The sequence below is a fragment of the Mustela putorius genome, unplaced genomic scaffold (assembly GCF_011764305.1).
Source record: "Mustela putorius furo isolate JIRA1106 unplaced genomic scaffold, ASM1176430v1.1 tig00000242_pilon_pilon_pilon, whole genome shotgun sequence".
In the NCBI taxonomy this organism is placed as follows: domain Eukaryota; kingdom Metazoa; phylum Chordata; class Mammalia; order Carnivora; family Mustelidae; genus Mustela; species Mustela putorius.
The window spans coordinates 14,348,160-14,372,706 of NW_025421325.1; the positions used below are offsets into that span (position 1 = coordinate 14,348,160).

Genomic DNA, 24,547 nt, shown 5'->3' on the forward strand with positions numbered 1-24,547 from the left:
GAGGGAGTAGACTCGCCACTGAGCAGAGAGCCCAACATGGGGCTTCATTCCAGGACCCTGGGAGAATGACCTGAATCAAAGGCAAACGCTTAACTAACTGAGCCACCCAGCACCCCACAAGTGGTTCTAAACCAAGTGTTTCCACCTTCCATGATAATCCAAACAGACATTCTCTGGGAATTTAGTCTTCCTCCTAACAAAGGGGAAATAAGACAGGATATATGGAAACTGATTTTTCCAATACCTTCTCTAAGGTACTAAGAATTTGGAAGAACTAGAACTTACTTACTTTTCTAAGTTCAACAGGTCCTGTAAAGAGAAACAGTATCTCTTTTGGGGTTTACTACACACTTCCCACCTCAGAATAATTACTAAGTATATACATCACAATCACCAGATTTTTTTAACATGCACGCCTGTACCCCATCACCTTTCAAAAAACACTGCTTTAAAATGAAAAGGTAACCAATACTGGGAAAACTAGTTACAATGTAGGAATGTGAGAAAGAGGTAATACAAACAATTCAAACTTCCTTCCTCCCTTGTACCATATACCTGGCTTTAGTCTCTAACTTCATGAAGGAAATGGAAACTGGTAACTAAAAAACATCTGAAGATAAATACTTTAAACAGGTTGCTGAATTTCTAACCAAGATACTGTCTTGCCTGAAGTTCAACTTGTTAAAGAGTTAAAGTTACAGTTAATTTAAACAAGTCAAAACTGTATGTCCTATATTGACCTTTCTAAATTTCTGTTGTTCACAACCACTTCGATCACACAAATCAATTACCAAGTAAGAAAGAGGAAGATCAGGAAAAAAATGCTAGGCTGCAGTAAAGACAAATGTGCCGCCAGACTATCAAGATTATACAGAAATAAAATTCAAAAACCTGGTTACCCAAGTTTTCCTTTGGAAAACCATTAATAACAAATATTTCAGAAAAAAATTTAAAACAAACTAATACAAAATCTTGACATCAGTTAACAGAAGTCTTCATGAAGTGCTTTTTTTAAACATTACATTTTTTTAATCAGGGGCAAATATAAAGCAGAAACTATTACTAGTTTTACATATACATTCAGGCAACAATAAAAACACAAGGCATGTTATGCCCCTTTGAAATACAGTACCGCTAGCATACAAATATACTACCATTTCCATAAAAAAAAATCTGGTTCACAATCAATAAATTTCAAAAGATTACTAAAAATTCCCTTTATAAATTACAGCCAGGACAAATAAAACTTTAACCAAAGGAAGTCTCAAAAGCGGAATTTTAAAAAATCAAATAAATATATATACAACATACATGATGGAGAATCTTCAAATCGAGTGCAAACATTGGTTGCTTTAGAGCTTTCTGTTAATAGTTCTTCATCTTCCTCTTGCTCTGTTCTACGATGTCGGTAGCTGTCAAGTTCAAAATGAAATCAATTGATTAGCACTTTAAACTTTAACTATAGTTACTATTTCAACAAAATAGTTAAGTGGCTGACCAAGATTCCACAGTAATTTTTTTTTTTAATGTATTTATTTGACAGAGAGAGAGATCACAAGTAGGCAGAGAGGCAGGCAGAGAGAGAGAGAAGGAAGCAGGCTCCCCTCCGAGCAGAGAGCCCGACATAGGACTCGATCCCAGGATCCCAAGATCATGACCCGAGCTGAAGGCAGAGGCTTAAACCACTGAGCCACCCAGGCGCCCCATCCACAGTAATTTTTAAAGGCATTTAAATTAAGGCTAGAAAAGTGGAACAGTACAAATTATTAATAAACTTAAACCTGAAACATTTTACATGGCTAAGATATATATACTATTGTTAAAACAGAGTAACACCTGAAGTAATGGAATAATCTCATTTCAAGGAACTACAGTTAAAAAATCTCATAATCTCTAATTTAAAGTTATCTTTTTAAGTATTTCTGCCAGAAAATAGCTCCAGAAATCACATTTTAAAAACCGAAACTTTTTTTTATTTGAGAGCGAGTGAGTGCAGAGTGTAGAGGCAAAGGGAGAGAGAAGAAAAAAAGCAGACTCCACACTGAGCTCAGAATCCAATGCAGGGTTCCATCTAAAAACCCTGAGATCACACCTGAACTGAATGAAACCTAGGAACAGGACACTCAACCCACTGCGCCACCTAGGCAACTCTTAAGAACTACAACTTTAAGAAAGATGAGAATGTGCCACTGGAGACAACATGGATGTACCTAGAGGGTATTATGCTAAGTGAAATAAGTCAGAATGAGAATGACAAATATATGACTTCACTCATATATGAAATGTAAAATAAAAAAGGAATTAACAAAAAGCAAAATCAGAACTATAAACACAGAAAGCTGATGGCTACCCAGGGGAAGACGGGTGGCCGGGGGGGCAGGGGGGACACTGAGCAAATGGGGAGAGGTACAACCTTCCAGTTATGGAATGGGTAAGTCACAGGAATAAAAAGCAGAACACAGGAATACAATCAATAATGTTGTAATAGCAATGTAATAGAACAGATGGTAGCTACACTTGTGAATGAACATAGCAGAATGTATAAACTTGTAAAATCACACTAAGCTGTACACCTAAAACTAATGTAACACTTCACGTCAACTATACTCAAAAATTTAAAAAAAAAAAAAAAAAAACTTTCACTATGATAAACGTATAGCATTATGTATAGAGCTGTGGAATCACTGTTGTACCCCTAAAACTAATGTAACATTGAGTGTCAACCATGCTTCTATTAAGAATATACTGTGTTTTAAAATGAGTAAAAACTACAACTTTCACCAAAAGATGCAAAACATGCAAAATACTTAGTGCTCAAGCAATGACTCTTTTTTGTTTGTTTGTTTTGTTTTTAAGATTTTATTTGAGAGAGAGAGCATGAGCGGGGAAGAGAAGAAAGCAGGCTTCCCACAAGCAGAGAGCCCAATGTAGGGCTCCATCCCAGGACCCTGGGATCATGACCTGAGCCGAAAGTAGATGCTTAACTGAGCCATCCAGGCGCCCCAAGAAATCCATTTACAAGCATCCTCAGATGTAGTTACCACAGACTTCCTAGGGCAGAATTTATTCCTTCAGGGAGTTTAGGCAGGATACTTTCTTAAGGGGCAGAAAATCCACTCAAGTCAGCCTACAGTTATGTAAGAGGAAATGTATTGGTTCATGTTACTGGAAAGTCTAGGAATTCATAGCTTCAGGCATGGCTAGATCCAGGTGCTTAAACATCCTGCCCAACTCCCCTACCTCAGATGTCCTCTGAACTGCTCTTCCTACAGAATGGCAGGACTGTCATCTTCGAGCAATGACTTAAGCTAGAGATTTATCAGAATTACTCAAAGCTTTTTGGAAATGCTCAGATTCTTGATCCCAAGAGAGTTGGGACATTCCCCCTTAAAAGCTAATTTTCTACAGTTCTAATATTGCCAAACTTCTTAATCTCTAATGGGCCTCAGGTTAGTAAAAAGTACTTACTCTCTAATTCTGAAGCTTCCAATTTTGTTTCTTCATTACTTTCAACAAATATTTTCATTTAAATTAGAAAAGACTACATTTAATTTATAGCTTGATTTCTACCAAAACTACATGCTTGATGGAAGAGGATAATCAGTCTTCTCAAAAAAAGCATTCCTCAAAAACTCAGACCAAGACAGTAAATAAAATGCAAGAATATTCTTGCTTCTTTTATATGCTTCAAATTAGAATGTCTTAGTATGTTATTTCTCATACTTCTCTACATTCTAACCATATGAAACTTAGTATAAAGATGACCCCTCAATTCTAATTTATTTTCCCCAAACTAGGAAAGAACTTTTACTTTTTTAAAAAATAAAATCTCACAGTCTATTATCAAGATGGTATTTTATGGTTATAAAACTGAAGATAAAGGCTGGAGTGAGCTTATTGTTTCAAATTGAGGGTTCACTCACTGAAAGAAGGAACAGAAAAACATATTGTTCTTATACTCAAGGACAGTACCATCACCCTAATTACTCTGCATAAGCTAACTTTCCTCTTCAGATGGCTTCAAGGATAGAGAAAAAAATCTGTTAACCAATTAACACCAGTAAGAACAAGCTGAACAATTTATTATTTACTATAGAATACCTTTATCTTACATAATCTTAAAGCTGTTTCTCTTCATGGAATCCTATTAACCACCTGTATCATAAAAACATCCACTACAGTACTTGGCATTTCTAGAACATGAGACCAGATGCCATTTAAATAGCTGCAAGGGGTGCCCGGTGGCTCAGCTGACTCAATTTTGGTTCAGGCCATGACCTCGGGGTCTTGAGATAAAGCCTTGCATCCAGCTCCCTACTGGGCATGGAACCTGACTGAGATTCTCTCTCTCCCTCCCCTGCTTCCACTCTCTCTCAAAAAAGTTTTTTAAATTTTTAAGTAAAAAATAAAAATACAAATAAATAGTGCCAAACTTCTCAAGTCTGAACTATTTAAATACATCTGAAGTGCAAATGTCCCTTTTAGGAATTCTCTAAGTACTAAAACAAAAGCACTCTGGGTATACACAATGGATAAGGCATAAAATATATGAGTGGAATACTCCATATAAGATTAAGGTATTATGGGACGCCTGAGTAGCTCAGTCAGTTAAGTGTCTGCCTTCAGCTCCGGTCAGGATCCCAGGGTCCTGTGATAGAGTCCACATGGGGCTCCATCCTCAGCAGGGAGTCTGCTTCTCCCTCTGCCTGACGCTCCCCATTTGTGCTCTGACAAGTAAATAAAATCTTAAAAAAAAAAAAACGATAAAGGTATGCTCATGCTTTCTGATGAAAATCCCTTCAAGGTACAGCTCATGCTTCTGTGTTTCCATAAACTGTACAGTAAATTTAACGTTGTTGAGAGCAGTTTGTAATAACCTCTTTTAGATAATTTAGTGGATTTAATTACTGATTATTTTCCATTTTTCGCTTTGGGAATTACATGGTCATTCCAAGGAATTGAAATTACATTACAGCTATTAATATCAAATCTTTCAGTTATAACTAAACATCTTAATTACCCAATCAGCACAAAAATTCCAAGAAACTATTTATGAACTGAACATGAAAGAGTTATTTTACATGTTTTAAACAACCACCTAAGGGCAGCATACAACTTGACACTTCAATTTGTAGAAGGACAATTAAGTAATAAAAATTTTAGGGAAGCCTGGGTGCCTCAGTTGTTAAGCAGCTGCCTTCAGCTCAGGTCATGATCCCAGGGTCCTGGGATCACACCCCACTTCGGACTCCCTGCTCGGCTGGAAGCCTGCTTCTCCTTCTCCCCCCTCCCCTCCTTGTGTTCCTTCCCTCACTGTGTCTCTCTGTGTCAAAGAAACAAAATCTTTTAAAAAAATTTTAAACAAAATGCCATGGTATAAATCATTACAACATTCCATACCCAAGCAGACTTCAGATAAAAGCAATCCCCTTGATGCCTGTATGTGGTTTATGCCTACAGAATACCCCAAATCAGACCTAAAGTCAAGCTTGGATTATTCTGATTACTTCTGTGTGATTTTAAATAGGCTGCTTCACCTCTACATTTGTTCCCTCTCCAAGGAATAGATAACACCTGAATTCATAAACAGGATAATGCCATAAACTAAAGCATTACACATTATTCTTATTTATACACGTATGGCTACATCCTGTTAAGCCAACTGGGGCCAAGTAAGTAACACCCCTAAAACCATTTTTTTTTTAAAGATTTTATTTATTTATTTGACAGACAGAGGTCACAAGTAGGCAGAGAAGCAGGCAGAAAGAGAAGGGAAGCAGGTTCCCTGCTGAGCAGAGAGCCTGATGCGGGGCTCAATCCAGGATCTGAGCATCATGACCTGAGCCGAAGGCAGAGGCTTTAACCCACTGAGCCACCCAGGCGCCCCTAAAACGATTTTTTTTAATGAAGTGATTTTATGCCTCTAATGAAGTTTATCAAAAATAAATATTTCAACTATGAAATATAAACTATTACTCACTCGCCAACCGATAACAAGTTTTGTTTTTCATCCTTTTTTATTCGTGGGCGCCCTGGTTTCATCTTCAAAGGTGAGGTTGGAGTCTTCTGAGCAGCAGGCTGGATGAAATGTGCAAACAGCTCTGTCTGCTTTAATAAATATTCAAATCTATTTGCTCGGTCAGTTTGCTGCAAAATAAGTTTTAAGACATGTTTTATCAGAATATTAATATAACATCAGAAATCAAAGTTTCAACATGCCTCTATACAATGAACTCAGCAATAAAAAGGAACAAATTACTGAGACATGCAACAACACAGTTGAGTTGCAATAGCATTATACAAAAACAACAACACAGCATCATACTAAGTTAAAGAAGCCAGAGAAAAACTACATACTATGATTCCACTTACACAAAATTATAGCTAGTGATAGAAAGCAGATCTGAAGTGTCAATGGGATAAAAACAAGAGCAAACTTTTTAGGGAATAACAGAACTGTCCTACATCATGACTGTAAGGTGGCTGACGGCATGAATCTGCCAAAATTCAGATTTAAAGTTGAAACTGTCATATGTCAATTATACATTAATATAGTGGGCCATAAAATATCATAAATTAAGACATTGTTCAATACAAGTGAAGTTATTCAGAAATGGAGAAATTGCACTGATCATTTATCAGTTCAGCTGTGCCAAATATTAAAAAGGTACCAAGTTAAAAAAACATTTATTAAGGGGTACCTGGATGGCTCAGTGGTACAGCACATGACTCTCAATCTCAAAGCTGAGGAGTTCAAGATCCACATCAGGCACTGGGATTACTTTAAAAAAAAAAGGGTCGGGGGGGCATCTGGGTGGCTCAGTTGGTTAAGCAACTGCCTTCGGCTCAGGTCATGATCTCAGGGTCCTGGGACTGAGCCCCACATCAGAGTCTGCTTCTAACTCTCCCTCCCCTCGTGCTTTCTCTAATAATAAAATCTTTTTAAAAAATCTATTAAGTTCATGAAATATTCATTAACCCAATGCAGTTAATATTATTCCTTCCTTTCACGTCTAATCTGCCACTTTGAAATGTTCCCTATTATCACACTAAAAGAATGGAATATGAATCAAAAAAAAAAACTTAAGATCCTTGAAATCAGCATGCTTCTCCATAATAATTTCCTGAAGACATGCTTCAGTTTTTTGTTTTTGAAAATTACAAACTTTTTTAAAGTACTAAGATTACCTACGTGTATTTTGCAGTATTTCGTTTCTTAATGCATATATAATAAAAAAGCCAAGAACATACAACTATAAAATATTGGGGCTTAAAAAGTCTATTCAATTATTATAATTATGTTTGGAATCAAAATAAGTAAGCTCTAGAAATTAACTCAAACAGGTCAGAGCTAGACATTTTAAGGCAAAACCTATTCTGCAGTATCAAAAGTCACTAAGTATTCTGCACTTCTTTCAAAAGTTTCAATAAATATCTTCTTAAATAGCTGTTGTAATTCAACAACTACTTTTTTGTACCTACCAGAAAGGCACATTTTTTCTATTATAGACCAATATCAAAAAAATAAACCTTAGCGATTATTTGAGATTGTGTCAAAGATAATAAATGCTCAGAAGATAAAGCAGGGTAAAAGGAACTAGAATGGCACTAAAATTTTAATAGGGATGACCAAGAAAATCCCAAGACATGATGTTTCAACAGAGAAGGGGTGCCCCCCGGCCCCCATTGATAGATCTTATCACATGTCTCTAATTTTCAAAAACCTTTAATGGCTCTTGATGTTCTAGGATTTTCAAACTGCGCTTCATGACCCATCAGAACAAAATATCCAAGACCTTCTACATGATCAAGTTTTGAACTACTGCCTTAAGGAATTATGTATAATTTCACCACAGTTCCACACAACTGTCAATGATTTCAAAATTCTCATCAATGGTTCATCCAAGTGGTAGTGGGATTATAAACTAGTTGCAAAGAACCAAGGAATTCAGAACATTTAAAGAATAAGCTTTCAGCAGAATTGTGGCAAAGGTTGAAGGAAAAACAGGCAAATACCTGGTTTAGAATAAGAATATTAAAATAAAAATGATCTGAGATCTTAAAGAGAAAGGAGAAAACTAACAGATCCTTAAAAAGTAGAAACAGAATAAGATTATGAACCTGAAGGACATAAATCATAAAATCAAATGAAAGATTAAAATCAACAGCTTAAAACCAGCTTCCTTCTCTGAGACAAGAGAAAATGACACAGACCAGGTATAGGCCATACATATTCGGAAATAAGAAATAAACTGAAGATAGGCCTATAATTAGTTGTGGAAGAAGCCTGAAAATAAGGGTGGTAGAAATGGAATAACAGGTTTATCCAGAGCAGTAACATTTTTAGATAGCTAAATGGATTGTTGCAAAATAAATACTGAAAGAATAAAAGAGTATAAAAACCATAAATTTATTCTGGTACCTATCAGCACTATTATTTAGTTTTCTCAAGTAGTACTCAGCATCCTTGGTTTAAGAATGAAGAGTGGATACTGAGACTTACCTATGGTTTGAAACTAGCAGATGATAAGGGAACTTGCTTAAAAGAAATCAAGATCATGACTGGTAAAAAAGTGAAAAGATCATAACTAGGAAACTGAAAAACTTGGAAGAGATATATGAAGAGATTTGGAAGAGGCCAGATCATTAAAAAGGAAACAAATATAGAAGCCAACAAAATAAGCCATCCAATTAAAGAATATTGAATAGGGCAGTGGAGGGAAGGAAGTATTTATGAGGTTGAACTTGCAAGACTACTAATATTATGAAGTGCTATCATGGACAGCTTGGATATATATTAACATTGACTGAGATAACACTAAGTACATATGTGAAGTAGAGAAAATAAATTCAATTTTGGATATTCCTAAGAAATACCAAAAGGACTTAAATGTCCAACAAACAAATGTTAATAATTTAATGGCTGGAAGCATCTGGGCTAGAGATAAATACTGAGAAGGCTTCAGTTTAAAGAAAACCAATGACAGAGTCACCTGGCTGATTCAGCCAGTGGAGCATGCGACTCTTGATCTTGGGGTTGAATCTGAGCCCCATGTTACTTAAAAATAAAATCTTAAAGGGGCGCCTGGGTGGCTCAGTGGGTTAAGCCTCTGCCTTCAGCTCAGGTCAAGATCTCAGTGTCCTGGGATCAAGCACCACATCTGGGCTCTCTGCCTCCCTCTCTGCCTACTTGTGATCTCTCTCTCTGTGTCAAATAAATAAATAAAATCTTTAAAAAAATAAATAAATAAAATCTTAAAAAAAAAAAAAAGGAAAAACAAAGCCAATGACAAGGATTGAACTGTCTGAGAAGAAATGTTTAGGATATGATGAAGGAGAACAAAAGAATAGTCAAGTAAATAAGGTACCATCATCAAGGAAAAAAAGCTCTCTCAAGGTAAGTGAAAATTCTGAGGAGTGGTCGACAATATTAGACACAAGTGAGATGAAGAATGAAAGTAAAATTAAGCTATAAATTGGAAATTAGATCCACTAATACAGTGTTAACAACAGAACATAAATTGTGAAGGGTATGAGGAAATTATGGGAAGGTGGAGCTGGGAAAATACATCTTTTTCTTAAGTAAGTCTGAGAGCAAACAAAAGATATAGGACAATTACAGATACACACATATATAAAATATAACAGAAATCCTATATAATGTCATTTAATGAAATCTTGCCATTTACAACATGGATGGGACCTAGAAAGTGTAATGCTAAGTGAAATAAATCTGTCAGAGAAAGACAAATACCCTATGATTTCACTTGTATGTGAATTTAAGAAACAAAACAAGAGAAAAAAACAGACTCTTAAATATACAGAACTGGTGGTTACCAGAGGGAGTGAAATAGGTGATAAGAACTAAGTAACGTACAGAATTAGTGGGTAACTGTATTGCACACCTGAAGCTAATATAACACTATACGGTAATTACACTGGAATTAAAATAAAAAATAAAAATAGTGACATTTATATTTTACATATTACTACGTTTATCAGGCACATTATGTATGCATATACATATCATATATTCAAAAATGCATATATTTTAGGATTTTGAAACTATGTAAGAGATTCAAAAATATCTACTGATCTTGAAGAGAAGATCAAAGGTTGAAGAAAAAAAGTTTCAAAAAATACTGGATAAAATATATTACATATCAGTATTAATCTAGATAAAGATACATAAAGACACTTTTTACTCTTAAAGAGCACACCAGTTATATTGCATAGTGCTATTATTTATTATTATTTAACATGTTATTTAACATTATTAATTAACATGTTATTATTTAACATGTTATTCTAACTTTTTAATATTTCAGTAAAATTAAATTAGTTTAATGCACATAAAGCACTCACAAAAGGGCTTAGTACATAGTAAGCATTTGCTATTAGCCATTATGATTACTGAATCTGAATTTAAGTTTAAAGCTCTTTGTAGGTTATGGTTAAGTCATGCTAAAAAAAAGTTTCCTAAGGTATGAAATGTGAGCTGGGTCTTTGAGGATTTAAGTATAACATAACACGATCATGTGCTTTTTTCGAAAAGAACTCACCCATATTGTACAAAAGCTGAGGGAAGGAGCATATATTACCGTCTTTGTACCCAGTGGAATAGAATGACAGAGGCAGAATACAACTTGAATAACTACCTCTGTGGTCTTTTACTCTCCTCACTCCCCGACACTAAATCTTAAAATAGAGAGGAGGAACATATCCCATACATTTATATAATACTATTAGGTATGTTCATGTAATATTTCTCCATTTGCTTTACACAGGCAAGTAACAAAAATTATAGTATCCCATGTTACACATATTTCCATTGGGGATATCTGTGACTCAACTATAAAAGTTAAATGCAGAAGTTTGGTCCATTCAATCACCTAAATAAAAGTTATTACAAACTCTATTTATATACCTAGAGCATACCATTTTTTCTTCATAGGTAGGATCTGGTTCTTGAATTTCTTTTTGCTTTCCAGGAGATGCGTCATCAAATACTTCCTGGTAGGAGGGAAAAATCATGGATTGTTCTTCAAAAATAGTTAACACACCATTATTAAACTAGTTTCTGCTCAAACCACATTCTTGCTAGATACTTAAATGGCTATAATCTAATCTGACAGAGTATTTTGATAAAACTAAATGCCACAATAACAACCTATTTAACCCAAATATATAAACTGCATGGCTTTGGCCAAGAGTAAAACACAAGACTATTATCACATCATCCTAGAATAGAATAACTTTCAACAAATCTGTTTCTTTTTCTATTCAATAAATATTATGAAACCAAATTAAACACTATATAATGTGAAGAAATCATGTTTCCTTTTAATCATAAAACTTCAGTATCTGCTGTGCTTCTACATAAATATACACCTAGAAATTACCATCATTAGTCAGCCTGATTTCCATCTTCTGGAACAATACAAAAAATTTATCATGCATCCTAAATCTCTTATTTCTTAACTACAAATTAGTAACAAATATCCTTTCTTGCAAAAATTTATTCACTCTGACATTCAAAATGCCACAAACAAAAACAGCAACAACTACTCCACTAATTTCTACTCATCTGTCAAAAAAACAACTAAAGAACAGTTGGTAAAAGTATAATTTTCATTTACAATGTACAAATCCGTGCTTGGGCAATATGTACTATTATAAAGTTATCTGTGATTTAAAAACTGGGGGACTGGATTTGGTACAGTACCAGAACTGAGAGGTCAAATTACCTAAATTCTAATCTAACTTCATTGCTAAGATCTTTAGGCACCTGTGTCACCTTCAAGCTCATCGCAAATCTCTGGCGTTCACAAATAAAAATGAAAAAGCCACCTACTAGCCTACTTCACAAAATGGTACCAGATATCATAAAAGGTCAAAATATGCCATAATAAACAACAGTAGTCATTATTTCTTTCATAGTTTAAAAAAAAAAAAAAAGAGGGGGGATTTGGACTCCAGGACAGAGGTCCTATGATTATCTGGTATACAGTGTGCCTGCCTACTCTGTTGGCATATAGTCACCTATTAGTCTAATCAACAGTGAAAGACAAAAATTCAGGTTCCATCCACGTTTGCTAAAAAAATCATAATAAACAAAAAATGAAATTACTCCCTAATCAGTACCAAGCAAAAATGAAAATTTAACCAAACACATAGGAAAGCTAGCTAGTACCTCTGGGACGGTCCGCCCTGTCAGAAACAATTTGTGAATGCAGCTTTCATTTATTTTCTAATTTTCAAAATACCCAACTTAAATTCTACTTTCAAACAAGAAAATGAAAATTTAGCTGAACACATAGGAAAACTAACTAATATCTCTGGGAAGGTCTGTCCTGTCAGAAACAATTTGTGAATGCAAGCTTTCATTTATTTTCTAATTTTCAAAATATCTAACTCAAATTCAACTTTCAAACAAGAAAAATGCATTTAAGACTGCCAGATATATTACATATACATAAACCTAGTATTTATCAGTAAACCTCAATGATTTCCCAATTCAGTTACAAAAAAAGACAATGTACATTTACCTTAAAAAAAATTTTAGATCAACTATAACATGAAGAAAAAACAATCGAAACTAAAACTGGTCAGTGAAGAAACTGATAAAAGATGAAACTATTCATGTTCCTATACCAAAAAGGTATAACTAAGTCATTCTTCAAGAAATAAAACTGTCAAACATCCTTCTTCTAAGTATGACACGGTAGAAATGTGGGAAATCGGTCAGTTTCAGAAACAGACCTGGGTCCTATCACAGATTCTACTTAACAAAAGACTCGATTTCTTCATCTGGCAAATAAATATGGCCTGGACTTCATTTGGTACTCGTTATTACATCAACATCCATACTTAAACTTTAATTCCACTTATATTTAAAAATAGCAACTGAAAGCCAGCTTAGTCTTTACTCTTTGATATTTAAATAACATCTCTACTGAGACAGTGGTTATTATTCCAAAATTTGAATGACAGACCCTTTTAAGTAAGAAACTGATAAAAACTATGGACGGCATTTCGCAGAGAACCATCCATTTACGCACTGAAAGTGCCAAAGATTTTCAAACCCCCTTACACCAGGGAGCACGAATCTAAGTTAAACAGCCCTGCTAATCCAAAAGAACCATTTAAAACCTTAAGAAAAATAGGCAACACTAAAGAAGAATGTGAAACAAAAATCAGTACTGTTAAGTGTAACAGTACAGAATACCAATGTCCTATTGCACTAAAACCTACCATCACCAAAAAATTCTCTTATAAACTATTAGCATAATGTTAGGTCACGCTAGGTTAGACCTCTGGTGCCCAAGTAAAACTTTGGTGCGACAAACGCTTCAATGTTAAACTGCACTTCCATTTACTTATTGTGTTATTTCTGCATCAAGGATCCTTCACCCCTTCCAGCTAAGGATGGAAAAATCCCAGAAGTCTTTGGGCTGCGACTATAAAATATCTCAAAACAGATCGAAGGCCAAGAATAAAATTTGGAAGGAGCAAGCAATCACTTTGTTCCCAGACCTCGCAAAGTCTTGGAGCACACCCAAGAGACCCGCCTGGCAGCTCCCCAAACTTTCCACCCCCGCATCACTGTCACCATCCTCTGGCCAACCCCAGCCCTTGAAGGCAGGCTCGGCAAGCGAGCAGTACCAATTTTCAAAAAAAAAAAAGGCCAAGGCCCAAAAAGAGGAATTGCGCTAGACTGAAAGTCAACCGCCCCAGACTCACTAATTCATCCATCCCCCTACCCAAATTAGATGGGGGCCCAAGACAAGACAGCTGCTGCTGCGTTGGTCGCTTTCCTCCCTAAGGAACAGTGCCTGGGAGGAGCCTCCTCTCCCTTCACAGGAGCAGCTGCGCCCCGCTTATCCCCACTGCGCATTCGGCCATCCAGCTCTAGCCATTGTTTCTGCCCAGAACAGATACCGCCCCCGCAAGGACCTGGATGAAGAAAAGGAGGCCTGAGTCCTCCGACGCGCAGCTTTTAAACGCCCTCCCCACCCCGCGCATCCTTCCCTCCCCACTAAGAGGCATCTCCTTCTCCCTTCCCGCAAGTTTAGTGGAAACTAAAAGCTAGAATCAGAGACGGGTGAGGGAATTATGGAAGTCTACCAGACACACACACACACACACACACACACAAAAACCGGGCCGGTCCCGCTCGGCCTCAGTAATCAATAACATCTGTTTAATAATAGCGCTGGAAGATTTGGCAAGAGTCGCCGAAAAGACAAATAATGTAAATGTGAAGTGCCAGAAATCCATGGGAGTCGGCGTGGGTAGGGATAAGCACAAGGGCGCAGGAGTGAATCATTCCGGATCCTAAGGGTCTGAGGCCGAGTTTGGATGCTGGAGGGTAGAGTACGGCTCCGCGTCTGAGCACTAAAATCCCGGCGAGGGAACCAGCTCCTCCTCCCCACTGCGCCCTCTGCCCGCGCCATAAGCCACCCTCACCTCCATCTCGGAGTCCGCGGGGCCGGAGCCAGCCGCAGAGGAAGCCGCCTGGGCCGCGACGCCCTCCGGGCCGCCTTTGTTGCTGCTGTTGCTCACGCTGCTGGCGGCCGAGGCTGCGGGCTTGGAAGGCGCGCTCTCGGGAGGCGGGGGTGGCGGAGGCTCGGCCGCGGACGACATGATGTTCCGTCTGCGTCACCCGCTGCTGCCTGAGGCCCGGCTCGGCAGAGACGAAGAGGCCTAGGCCTCGGTAGTTACGTCGCCACGAGCTGACGGAGGGCGAGAGGACCACCCGAATGCCCCCCTGCGCTGCGGCTCCGCTACGAGCCTAAGCCGGGCCCAGCAGCCTCCCCCTTTCGTCCGCCTCCTCTTCCGCCGGGCTCGGGATTCGAGCGGCGCTTACCTCACGGCGGGAATCACGTCGACGAGGGTGGGCGGGGCCACCTGGGTCACTGAGGTCAGGGAAGGCGGGTTGATTTACGGGAGGGCGGAGAGTTGGAGTTAGGAGAAAGGAAAGCGAAAGAGAGACCGACGCCGGGAACCAGCTTCGCCGCCTCCTTTTCTTCCTCTGGGAGAAATCACTTATCTCGCCAGCATCCAGGACAACCACCTACGCCACCGACTTTCAACCCTCGCGAGATTAATAGTTGGCTAATTGACTGGGTTCTGGTGCGCTTGCGCGTTCTCCTCGCCTCGCCCTTGGCCACGCCCCCCGAGCCCCCAGCGGGCTCTGGGGCGAGGAATGGGCGGGGCCTGCGGGGAGTGCTTGGGGACGTAGGTTTGCGCGTCCCCTCTCAGGCGTGACGCGACCGCGGTTCCTAACGGCTGTGGTTGTTGGTCCTGTCTTCTGGGCGCGGAGGGGGTCGGTGGCATCACCTGGAAACTCGCCCATGTTTTGCGCCGTCTACTGAAATATGGAGGCCTCTGCTGACCTTAGCACTTTACCGCCTCCGCTTACAGGGGTGATGCCGTTAAGCTTTGACGTTGTGATTAGCCCAAGTGACGTCTTATTTTGGTCGTCTCAGGACAAGTTTCCGTTAGTGTGATTTTTTTTTTCTTTCGTCTTCCCATGTTAGCTGTATTAGTCGTTTCTAAATTTTCCTACTTCGATACAAAGCTAGACTGTATTTCTTCCAGATATATACACTAATAGTAAGCAAACTGCACCCGGCCATGGGAGTGAGAAACACGAGTAATCAAGGAAGAGACACGGTGGGCTGTATCTTTTCTCAACCACCAAATATTAAATAAAAAGTACTTTTCTCCGTAAGATATGTGGCGAGCAATCACTGTCCTGTACATTGCCTTGGACTTTCTTCAACGCAGCCTAAGGGTCACGCGCATCCGTTTACTGTAGAATTTAAGCATATCGTTTTCTATTTGATAACAAATCTGAATATTACAGTAAGTTGTTACCTGCACTGCACAAGCTCTTACTCATCTTTGCATCCAATGTCAGGTATTCTATCAATGCTTATTCTGTAAAGGAGACACACTTTTCAAGAGCTAAGGTTTGAGCTAACTGGTTAATTACCTGCAATGACATTCAACATAATCTTCACATGTAACTCGAAAAGCTACCAATGGGCTGAAGCCAACATCGAACTGTGATTTTAAAATTATTATACAGCCACAAAATGAACTATTATTAACCCTTTAACAACCATTAATTTAGAAGAATGTTTATTACATAGTGTTAATTGAAAAAAAATGTAACAGCTCAAAAATATACATAAAATTTGGAATGATATTGGGGTGCCTGGTAGCTCAGTCGGTTAAGCGACTGCCTTCTGCTCAATCCTGGGATCAAGTCCCGATTCCTCTTTCTCTGCCTGTCACTCTGCGTGCTTGTGCTCTCTATCTCTCTGTCAAATAAATAAATAAAATCTTAAAAATCTTAAGAAAAAAATTGGAAGGATTCATAAAAATATTGAAACTCTTGCTAGTGTTTGTTTCCTAATTCTTTTTGTCTGTATTTTTAATTTTTCTAAAATGAATTTGTATATTATTATTTGATAAAACTTATTTTTAATAATAAAAATATTCTTTTATGTAAAAAATGTTTGGGTGGAAGGGTAAAAGGTAGTGTCTAGAGTGGTGTCTGACACATAGACACTCCAATAGTTATTTGATAAAAATTTATTTAATATTTGACATTGTTAAATAGAATATAACATTTATTTAATATTCAGAATAATTCACCGCTTTATAGTGATGGGTCCTGGCTTGGAAACCCTAAAAATATATGTAAGTATATAAATGGAAAGCTCTTAAGTCTGAGAACTGTTTAAGGAAAGCAATAAATAGCAAAAGAAGCAAGAAATAAAATTGTCTGTAAAATAGTAATTGTCTTAACATGTGCATTTATACTGTGAGTGTCTCATATGAGCATATGAAACCTGTATGAGAATCTTAAAAATTGTAGAGGGAAGATACTTAGAAGAAAGGAGGAAGAGAAACAATGTTTGAATCCTCCCATTGACATTAAGGATAGAAAAATTTTGAGCAGGTTCTAGAAACAGAAAGAGGAGAAACTACAGAAAACACAGGGTGCTTGGAAACTGAACTATAGGGATAGTAGCTAAGTTAGGCATATAAATACTTACGTGGTGGCCAGATCACAAAGACCTATTTTTCTTCAAAGACTAATAGGTTATAATAATAACTAGTTCTAGAATTGATAGTATAGTTAGGATTAGTGTAGTAGTAGGAGAGTAACCCAAGTTTCAGGCAAACAGATTCCAGGGCAGGCTCAAGAACTTCTTTGAAATCCATTTTCTTGTCTTTTTATTATCTCAATTTTATTTTGGGCTAATATTCTTACAATGACATCAAAAAAATCAAGGAGATAATGCATGTAGTGTGTTTAGTGTCTGACATGGAGTGAGTTCTGGTTTCAAGTATTAGGTATTCTAATCCTAAAGAATCATAAATCAGTTGGAGGAAGGATAATCAGTCCAGTTGGAGGAAGGATAATCTAATGTTGTTGTTGTTGTTTTAATAAGGAGGAAGGTAAGGAGAATCATGTCAAGAAAATGCTAGAAAAAAAATTCCTGTATTAACCATGTTCCCAGAAACAGAATGTAAAGTAAAAACATATTAGTATTCTATCTCAAATATGCAAATACATATTGTTTACACTTAAAATTTCCTGTTAGGTGTAGTGTGCCAGAACAGCATATGCTGTGCTAGAGAGTAGACAGAACAGACTTTGCCAGAGGTTGCCAGAGGACAAAAGATGCCCAAGAGCAAGAACTCATAGCATTTTGGCCTGTAATGATCAGAGAAGGGAGGTAATTAAGTTTATCAAGAACATAGGAGGAATGCTGAGTCTCTCTTCATCACATATTTATTTTATTTTGTGAAAGCCTAGGAAAATAGTCTGAAACTGCATGACAATAATACAAGAGTATAGAGTTCGTGAGTATCTGTGAATGGAGATTTCTAACAGTAGATACCAGTGATCACATCTTGTATGTGTCATTTTCAGAATTCTAGCAAATGACGTGGGTCATTTGCCATATAAGAGCATTGCAAGTAAACAAAATCATTAACCAAGCTCTTAATAAAAAAGAGGTTTAAAAATATTCCCCCTTATATTTGGTCACCAACTCAGATCAGCATGTGACTTTGTATCTATTGGGTGTTTATACATGTTTTTATGTAATCATTTAAAGTTGCCTTTTCTTTAATATATACAAGTCAAAAATTCAAATTCTCTGTGCCTTTCCTTCCCACTCCTGAAAAACATTTTCTTCTTTATTGAATTGGTTCTAGGTAAAATACTCCTAGGAACCCAAACATTATAATCCAAATTTAAATTTTAACTACCACCACTCCTGGAATACTTTCAAAAGAGTTAGCTATGGCCAAAGCTATGGTGAAGAAAATTGGGGTTCCTTTGCTTAAGAGATTGAAAGTAAGAAGATGGAAAAATATATGCCTCAAACATAATTCAAAAGAAAGCAGGGGTGGCTTTGTCATTATCAGGGAAAGTAGACTTCAGAGTAAAGAAAATTACAAAGAGAGCGTGTCAATTTAACAAGAAATGTCGATCTACCAAGAACAACCACTTACTTGGTAAAGAACTTTGACAGTACTACAGCTAACATTACACTTAACGAGACAATGTTTTCCCTCTAAGATCAGAAATAGGCAAGAATTCTCACATCACGGATATTCAATATGGAGCTGGAAAGGAAAAATAAAAGTGTCCCTATTTGCAGGTAACATGATTATTTACATAGAAAATCCCAAGAAATCTACAAAAAACATCTTAATGCTTAATAAGTGAATTATGCAAGGTTTAAGATACAAAATAAACATTCAAAAATCAACTATTTCTATAAATTAGGAATGAACTTGTGGACTCAATGCAAATAGGCTTTTCAACAAATGGTTCTGGAGAAACATGTATAGGCAAAAAACAAAAACAAACAAGAAAAACAAAAAACCTTGAAGGAGATTTTAAAATTTGTACAAAAACCAGCCTAAAATGGATAATCCAATGTAAAACAGAAAACTATTAAACTTTTAGGGAAAAAATAGGTGAAAAGGATATAGAATGTTAAGGATATAGAATGAAGCATAGATTTCCTGACCTTTGAAACCAAACCATGATCAGTGAAAGGAAAAACTGACCAACTGAATCACAAAATTAAAAATATCTGCTCTGGGGAGCCTGCTTCTCCATCTCTCTCTGCCTGCCTCTCTGCCTACTTGTGTTCTCCATCTGTCAAATTAATAAATAAAATCCTTTAAAAAAAATCTGCTCTTGTGAAAAACTGTGAAGAAGATGAGAAGACAGGCCACATAGTAGAAGAACGTATTTGCAAAACACATATCAGACAAAGGATGAGTATCTACAATATATAAAGAACTCTCAAAATTCAACAAGTAAAAATGCAAAAGGTCTATTTAGAACACAAGGGAAAAAATGAAGAGACACTTCACAGAGATATACAGTTGGCAAATCAGCACGTGAGAAGATATTCAACATCATTGGGCACTAGAAAAATGTAAATTAAAACCATAGTGAGATATCACTTCACACCCAACAGAATGGCTAAAATAAAAAATAATGACAATGCCAAATGCTGGTGAGGATAGAGAGACACTGAATAAGACATCACTGGTGGAAATGTATTACAGAGTTTATAGATTAAAAAAAACACTGAGAATGACTGTTTTCAAAAAAGACTACACTTTTCCTCAAAAAGCAAAAGCATGTGCACAATTTTATTTCTCTGAAACTATTGCTCCTAAGTGTAGTCTCAGTCATTTGTATTAATTGTAACTTTTAACCAAAGTAACTTTTATGTCACACAAAACTAGAGGGCAAGTAATTGTAAACTACATGTCATACACTGCCATTTTAGCAGACTAGCAAAACTCATCAATATACATAACACAGTGTTTTACAGCCGAACACATCCTTTATATGATTTCTCAAAATAGTGAAAATAAGCATGTTTATTAATAGGCCCACAGTGATAGCCTCTTTGTAGCATTTAAAATACAAAATAAAAAAATAAAATTATACTTAGTAATCAGTGTTGCAGCACCATATCATACTTAGAAAAGATTTCAACATCCAAAGAATATCTGGAAATTAATTTAATGTAAGTTCAAGGTCACCTAAAGAAATTATCTTCAAGCCAACATACTGTAAAATGTAACTACTATTGAAAATGAAACTGATTCAATGTGGGTAAACACAAATTAATATTTTTAATAATTTTAAACATTAACTGGAGGTAATATTAATTTATTTGATTAATAAACTAGTGTAAATTTAGGAAGAACATTCCCAACCAGAATATGATATAAGCTTCCATTGCACTTAACACTGATAAAACAGAGAAGACATAGCTAGTCTTATTAAACCAATAATATTGAACTAGTCTTGTATGCTAAAGATTCACTTAAATGTTCTGAATTTGTCTTCAAAAGTTACCTTTTAGTTTTGCTAAGAATATTTTTCTTTCCTTTTAGATTCTAGCACGTTGAAAGTATTAGTTCATTGTTTTCTGGGAATTTTAGGAATATTCAATCCAGGTTAGTGCTTACTTACCCTATCAGCCAGTCAGAACAGGATGCTTAAGAGTTTATAATCTAATCTGACAATAACATCCTGAGATGGGAAAGAGCATTACATACTCACACAATGAAAAGTAAAGATCTTTCTGAATTATAAATGTAAATAGAGAGCGCTTACAGTTTCAATTCTAAAATTTCAGCCACAAGGAAAGCAAGAGTAAACACAACATAAAAGTAAGTCTCTGGTCCAGATATCAAAGAGCTATTTTTCCTACAGTAAATTCTTAATTGATTTGAGCTCAAAATAGATAAATGAACACTACAGATAAAATACACTTTTATAGGCAAAAATACAATAACAAAACTAATATTCTGTTGTCTTTCACCCAGAAGAGACTAGGTCTCTAGAAAACCCTAATTCTTTAAGAGAAATCATCACATGATCAGACCATAAAAACCAAATGGTCAGTCATTGCCGCCACCAATGGAAAATAGCTGATCGGTATAGAAGAACCAAAAACAAAGCACAAAATTAGTAGAGAGGAAAATTTAATATAGAAAAAAACAACATCACAAATTTGCTGCTTTGGATTCACCTCTAAGGGCCAAGAAAAGATATATGGGCTTCAACTACTCATGACATGCACTTCTCTAGTTCTATTCTGTTCCATTAGACATCTGGGTGGAAAACTTCTGAAACTGTTAAAAACATTTAAAAATAAATAAAATCATGAACTCTCATGGAAAAGAATTTATGTTAGATGCATGCTTTGTTTAACTCACCAGTGAACAAATTAATAAGGTGTTTGAACCAGTTCAAAGGAGAAGTCAAAAAAGCACAAATTTATATGGAGTAAAAGAATGTTGAAAGGAACGTGCAAATGGAGTTTCCACAGTAGGGAAGGGAAGTCCGTTTACTCTCTACTGAATAGGACAACATTTGCATTCCTATAGACAAGAATTATTTTGTACTTGTATCAGTTATTTGTAATTTAGAATTGCAAATCAGTATACCAGAGTGGTGTGCTCTATGCTCTAGATAATTTCTAATTTGCACTGAAGCACATTTTCCGTACACACCATTGCCCTAGATTATTACAAATAATTTTCACTTGGACTATTAAGTAGCCTCCTTACTGGTTAATTCTTCTTTATTTTGAGCTAAATGGAAAAACTGAAATCCAAATCCATGCTGGTAACCATTCTAGTGTATGTTTTTTTGTCATTCTTCATGACTGTCTAGAATAGCTTTCTCTACTTTCTCTTGATTTCTCTGTCCCCAGTTAAAGTGCATTGTGTTTGGTCAACCTCAATTCCAAATGCTTATGCATTATAGCACCTCATAAATTTACTATCCCTATTTTAATTCAAATTCCTGGTGTTAGGATACAGATTAGTCGAGTTCAGAACAAGTGCCCATCTTAGATTCACAGGTGTTAAGATGGGGCAGGACCACTGGGTACCTCTTAACCAGGAGCCAAGATGGGAAGCAGTTTCTCTTAAAAAAGAAGACTGGTGGACACAAAGCATTGACTAAACATATATTGACTAAATATATGTTTATGGTCAATGCCACAGAAAGTAAATTATTTTTTATAGAAATATCTATTAATGTTCCCAGCCTTGTAATCTTTTTTTACATAAACTCTAATTTATTTATTTTTCATTTTTTAAGTTGAAGTTTAACACACAGTGTTGTATCAGTTTCAGGGGTACAATATAAGGATTCAACAATTCTGTACAGTACTCAGTGCTCATCATGATAAGTGTACTTTTTTTTTTTTTTTTAATTTATTTGACAGACAGAGATCACAAGTAGGCAGAGAAGCATGCAGAGAGAGGAGGAAGCAGGCTCCCGGCTGAGCAGAGAGCCAGATGCGGGCCTCAATCCCAGGACCCCGGGATCATGACCTGAGCCGAAGGCAGAGGCTTTAACCCACTGAGCCACCTAGGTGCCCCGATAAGTGTACTCTTTATCTCCATCGCCCACCTGCCCCCCACCGACTCAACTTCCCTGTAGCAAACACCAGTTCGCTCTCTGTATTTAAGAATGTTTTTCTTTGGGGGCGCCTGGGTGGCTCAGTGGGTTAAAGCCTCTGCCTTCGGCTCGGGTCATGATTCCAGGGTCCTGGGATTGAGCCCCACATCGGGCTCTCTGCTCGGCAGGAGCCTGCTTCCCCCTCTTTCTCTCTGCCTGCCTCTCTGCCTCCTTGTGATCTCTGCCTGTCAAATAAATAAATAAAATCTTTAAAAAAAAAAAAAAGAATGTTTTTCTGTTTGTCTTTTTTTTTTCTTTTTGTTCTTTTGTTTTGTTTCTTAAATTCCACATATGAGTGAAATCATATGTAATTCGTCTTTCTCTGACTGACTTATTTCACTTGGCATAATATCCTCTAGGTCCACCCACGTTGCTGCAAATGACAAGATCTTTTTTTTTTTTTTTATGGTTTAGTAATATTTCTGTGTGTGTGTGTGTGTGTGTACACTACATAGCACTTTTTAATTTTTATTCACGGTTTAAATTTCATCAAAGGTATCAATTCTAAGCTCAATTATACTTGAAATACATTCAGCTAAATTGTATTTGAAATACATTTTTATGAGAGCTAGAGAGGATAATTTCACTCATTTGAAAATTTGATTCTTACCTTTTTAGGTATGAAGTTATTATTCCATAATAACTCATTATGAAAGAAGGTAAGAACTTAGTATATTGTAATTTTTAAAGAAAAATCTGTCTGGTTTTTTGACACGTCTCAAAATAAAAGGTCTTTGGGATGCCTAGGTGGCTCAATCAGTTAAAGCATCTGCCTTTGGCTCTGGTCATGACCCCAGAGACCTGGGATCAAGTCCCACATCTCAGGCTCCTTGCTCAGGAGGGAGCCTGTTTTCCCCTCTGCCTCCTGCCCCCCCCCCCCAGTTCATCTCTCTCTTTGATAAATAAATAAATAAAATCTTTTACAAAAAAAAAAATAATAGCTCTTCGTAAGTGTCGAACTTCATCTTCTGTCTATAATAAATGTTCCAGAACGCATGTAAGTGGAAATATTCTGTAAGCCTCTGTTATCAGCCAGGAGACCCACTGAGTTGCACTCTTAAGAAAATAGCACAACTTTAGGTCCTACCCTAAGAAGATAGGGTCACCTCAGAGCCTAGCTAGTGGAAGGAAGTGCAGATTGTGTAAGGCCCACATTCAGAAATAAAAGAGAAGGAGGGAAGTCAAAGGAGGCTTCCACTGACTGACTGTTTTGCAAGAGAGTCGGGAATTATAGAACAGGGACCTTGGCAGTAAGAACTTTGTAACTCTTTGTAATCTTTGTAGGATGCTCCTGCTTGTTGCTTTAGTCACTCCTTTTGATGACCATTTAAAATCTAAGTTCTTTTACCATTGACTTTTCTTCTCCCATATTCAGTACCCTGAACTGATGAGTCAGTATATTTGGAAATAGACTGAAGTTTAATTTTGGATTTTAGTTAAACTCACAAGAAAGTAGTTATTTATGATGCTGTAATTTCCTACTCTAAACCAGTAAATCCTAGGCAGCATTTAGATTCCAAATCAGAATCTTAAGATGGAAAGTGTGATAGCGATGGTATCTTATAGCTGGTTGGCATTTTGTTTACATATTGTGTCCATGTCCTCACAGAAGCAGATACCAGGACAGGATCAAAAAAGCAAAATATTTATTGGTGAGGAAAAGCCTGCTAAGGATAACAGAAGGGAGTGGGAGCAGGCAGAGAGCTCCTTCAAGAGGAGATGTAGAGCTCCTCCTGAAGAGGGGACTACAGAGGATAAAGATGGAGGGCTGGGCGCTCCTGTGGGGCTTGGTTGTGCCTCCGACTCTTGGTATTGGCTCAGGTCATGATCTCAGGGTCTTGGGATGGAGCCCCACCTTGGGCTCTCTGCTCAGCATAGAGACTGCTTCAGATTCTCTCTCCCTCTCCTTCCCCTTCCTCCCCTCCCCCTACTCCTGTGTGCTCTTTCTCTCTCTCTCTCTCCACCCGCTCTCTCTCTCTCTGTAAAATAAGTAAGTAAAAATAA

At 37.0% G+C, this 24,547-nt stretch overlaps 1 protein-coding gene across 3 annotated transcripts in view; it reads right to left on the reverse strand.

Moving 5' to 3' along the window:
- SMARCA5 (SWI/SNF related, matrix associated, actin dependent regulator of chromatin, subfamily a, member 5) overlaps positions 1-15,096 on the reverse strand; it is a 40,774-nt gene extending 25,678 nt beyond the window's left edge. Inside the window, exons 1-5 of one of the 3 annotated variants that reach the window (XM_045078355.1) lie at positions 14,870-15,096; positions 14,470-14,735; positions 10,939-11,013; positions 5,981-6,147; positions 1,312-1,412 (exon numbers count right to left, since the gene is read on the reverse strand). In XM_045078355.1, the coding sequence (XP_044934290.1) occupies positions 1,312-1,412; positions 5,981-6,147; positions 10,939-11,013; positions 14,470-14,646 (520 nt within the window). In that variant the 5' untranslated portion in view covers positions 14,647-14,735; positions 14,870-15,096. Of the gene's footprint in view, positions 1-1,311; positions 1,413-5,980; positions 6,148-10,938; positions 11,014-14,469 lie in introns of those variants that run through there. The other 2 variants (XM_045078354.1, XM_045078356.1) reach the window with 2 other exon arrangements.
- Between the last annotated feature and the right edge of the window lie 9,451 nt (positions 15,097-24,547).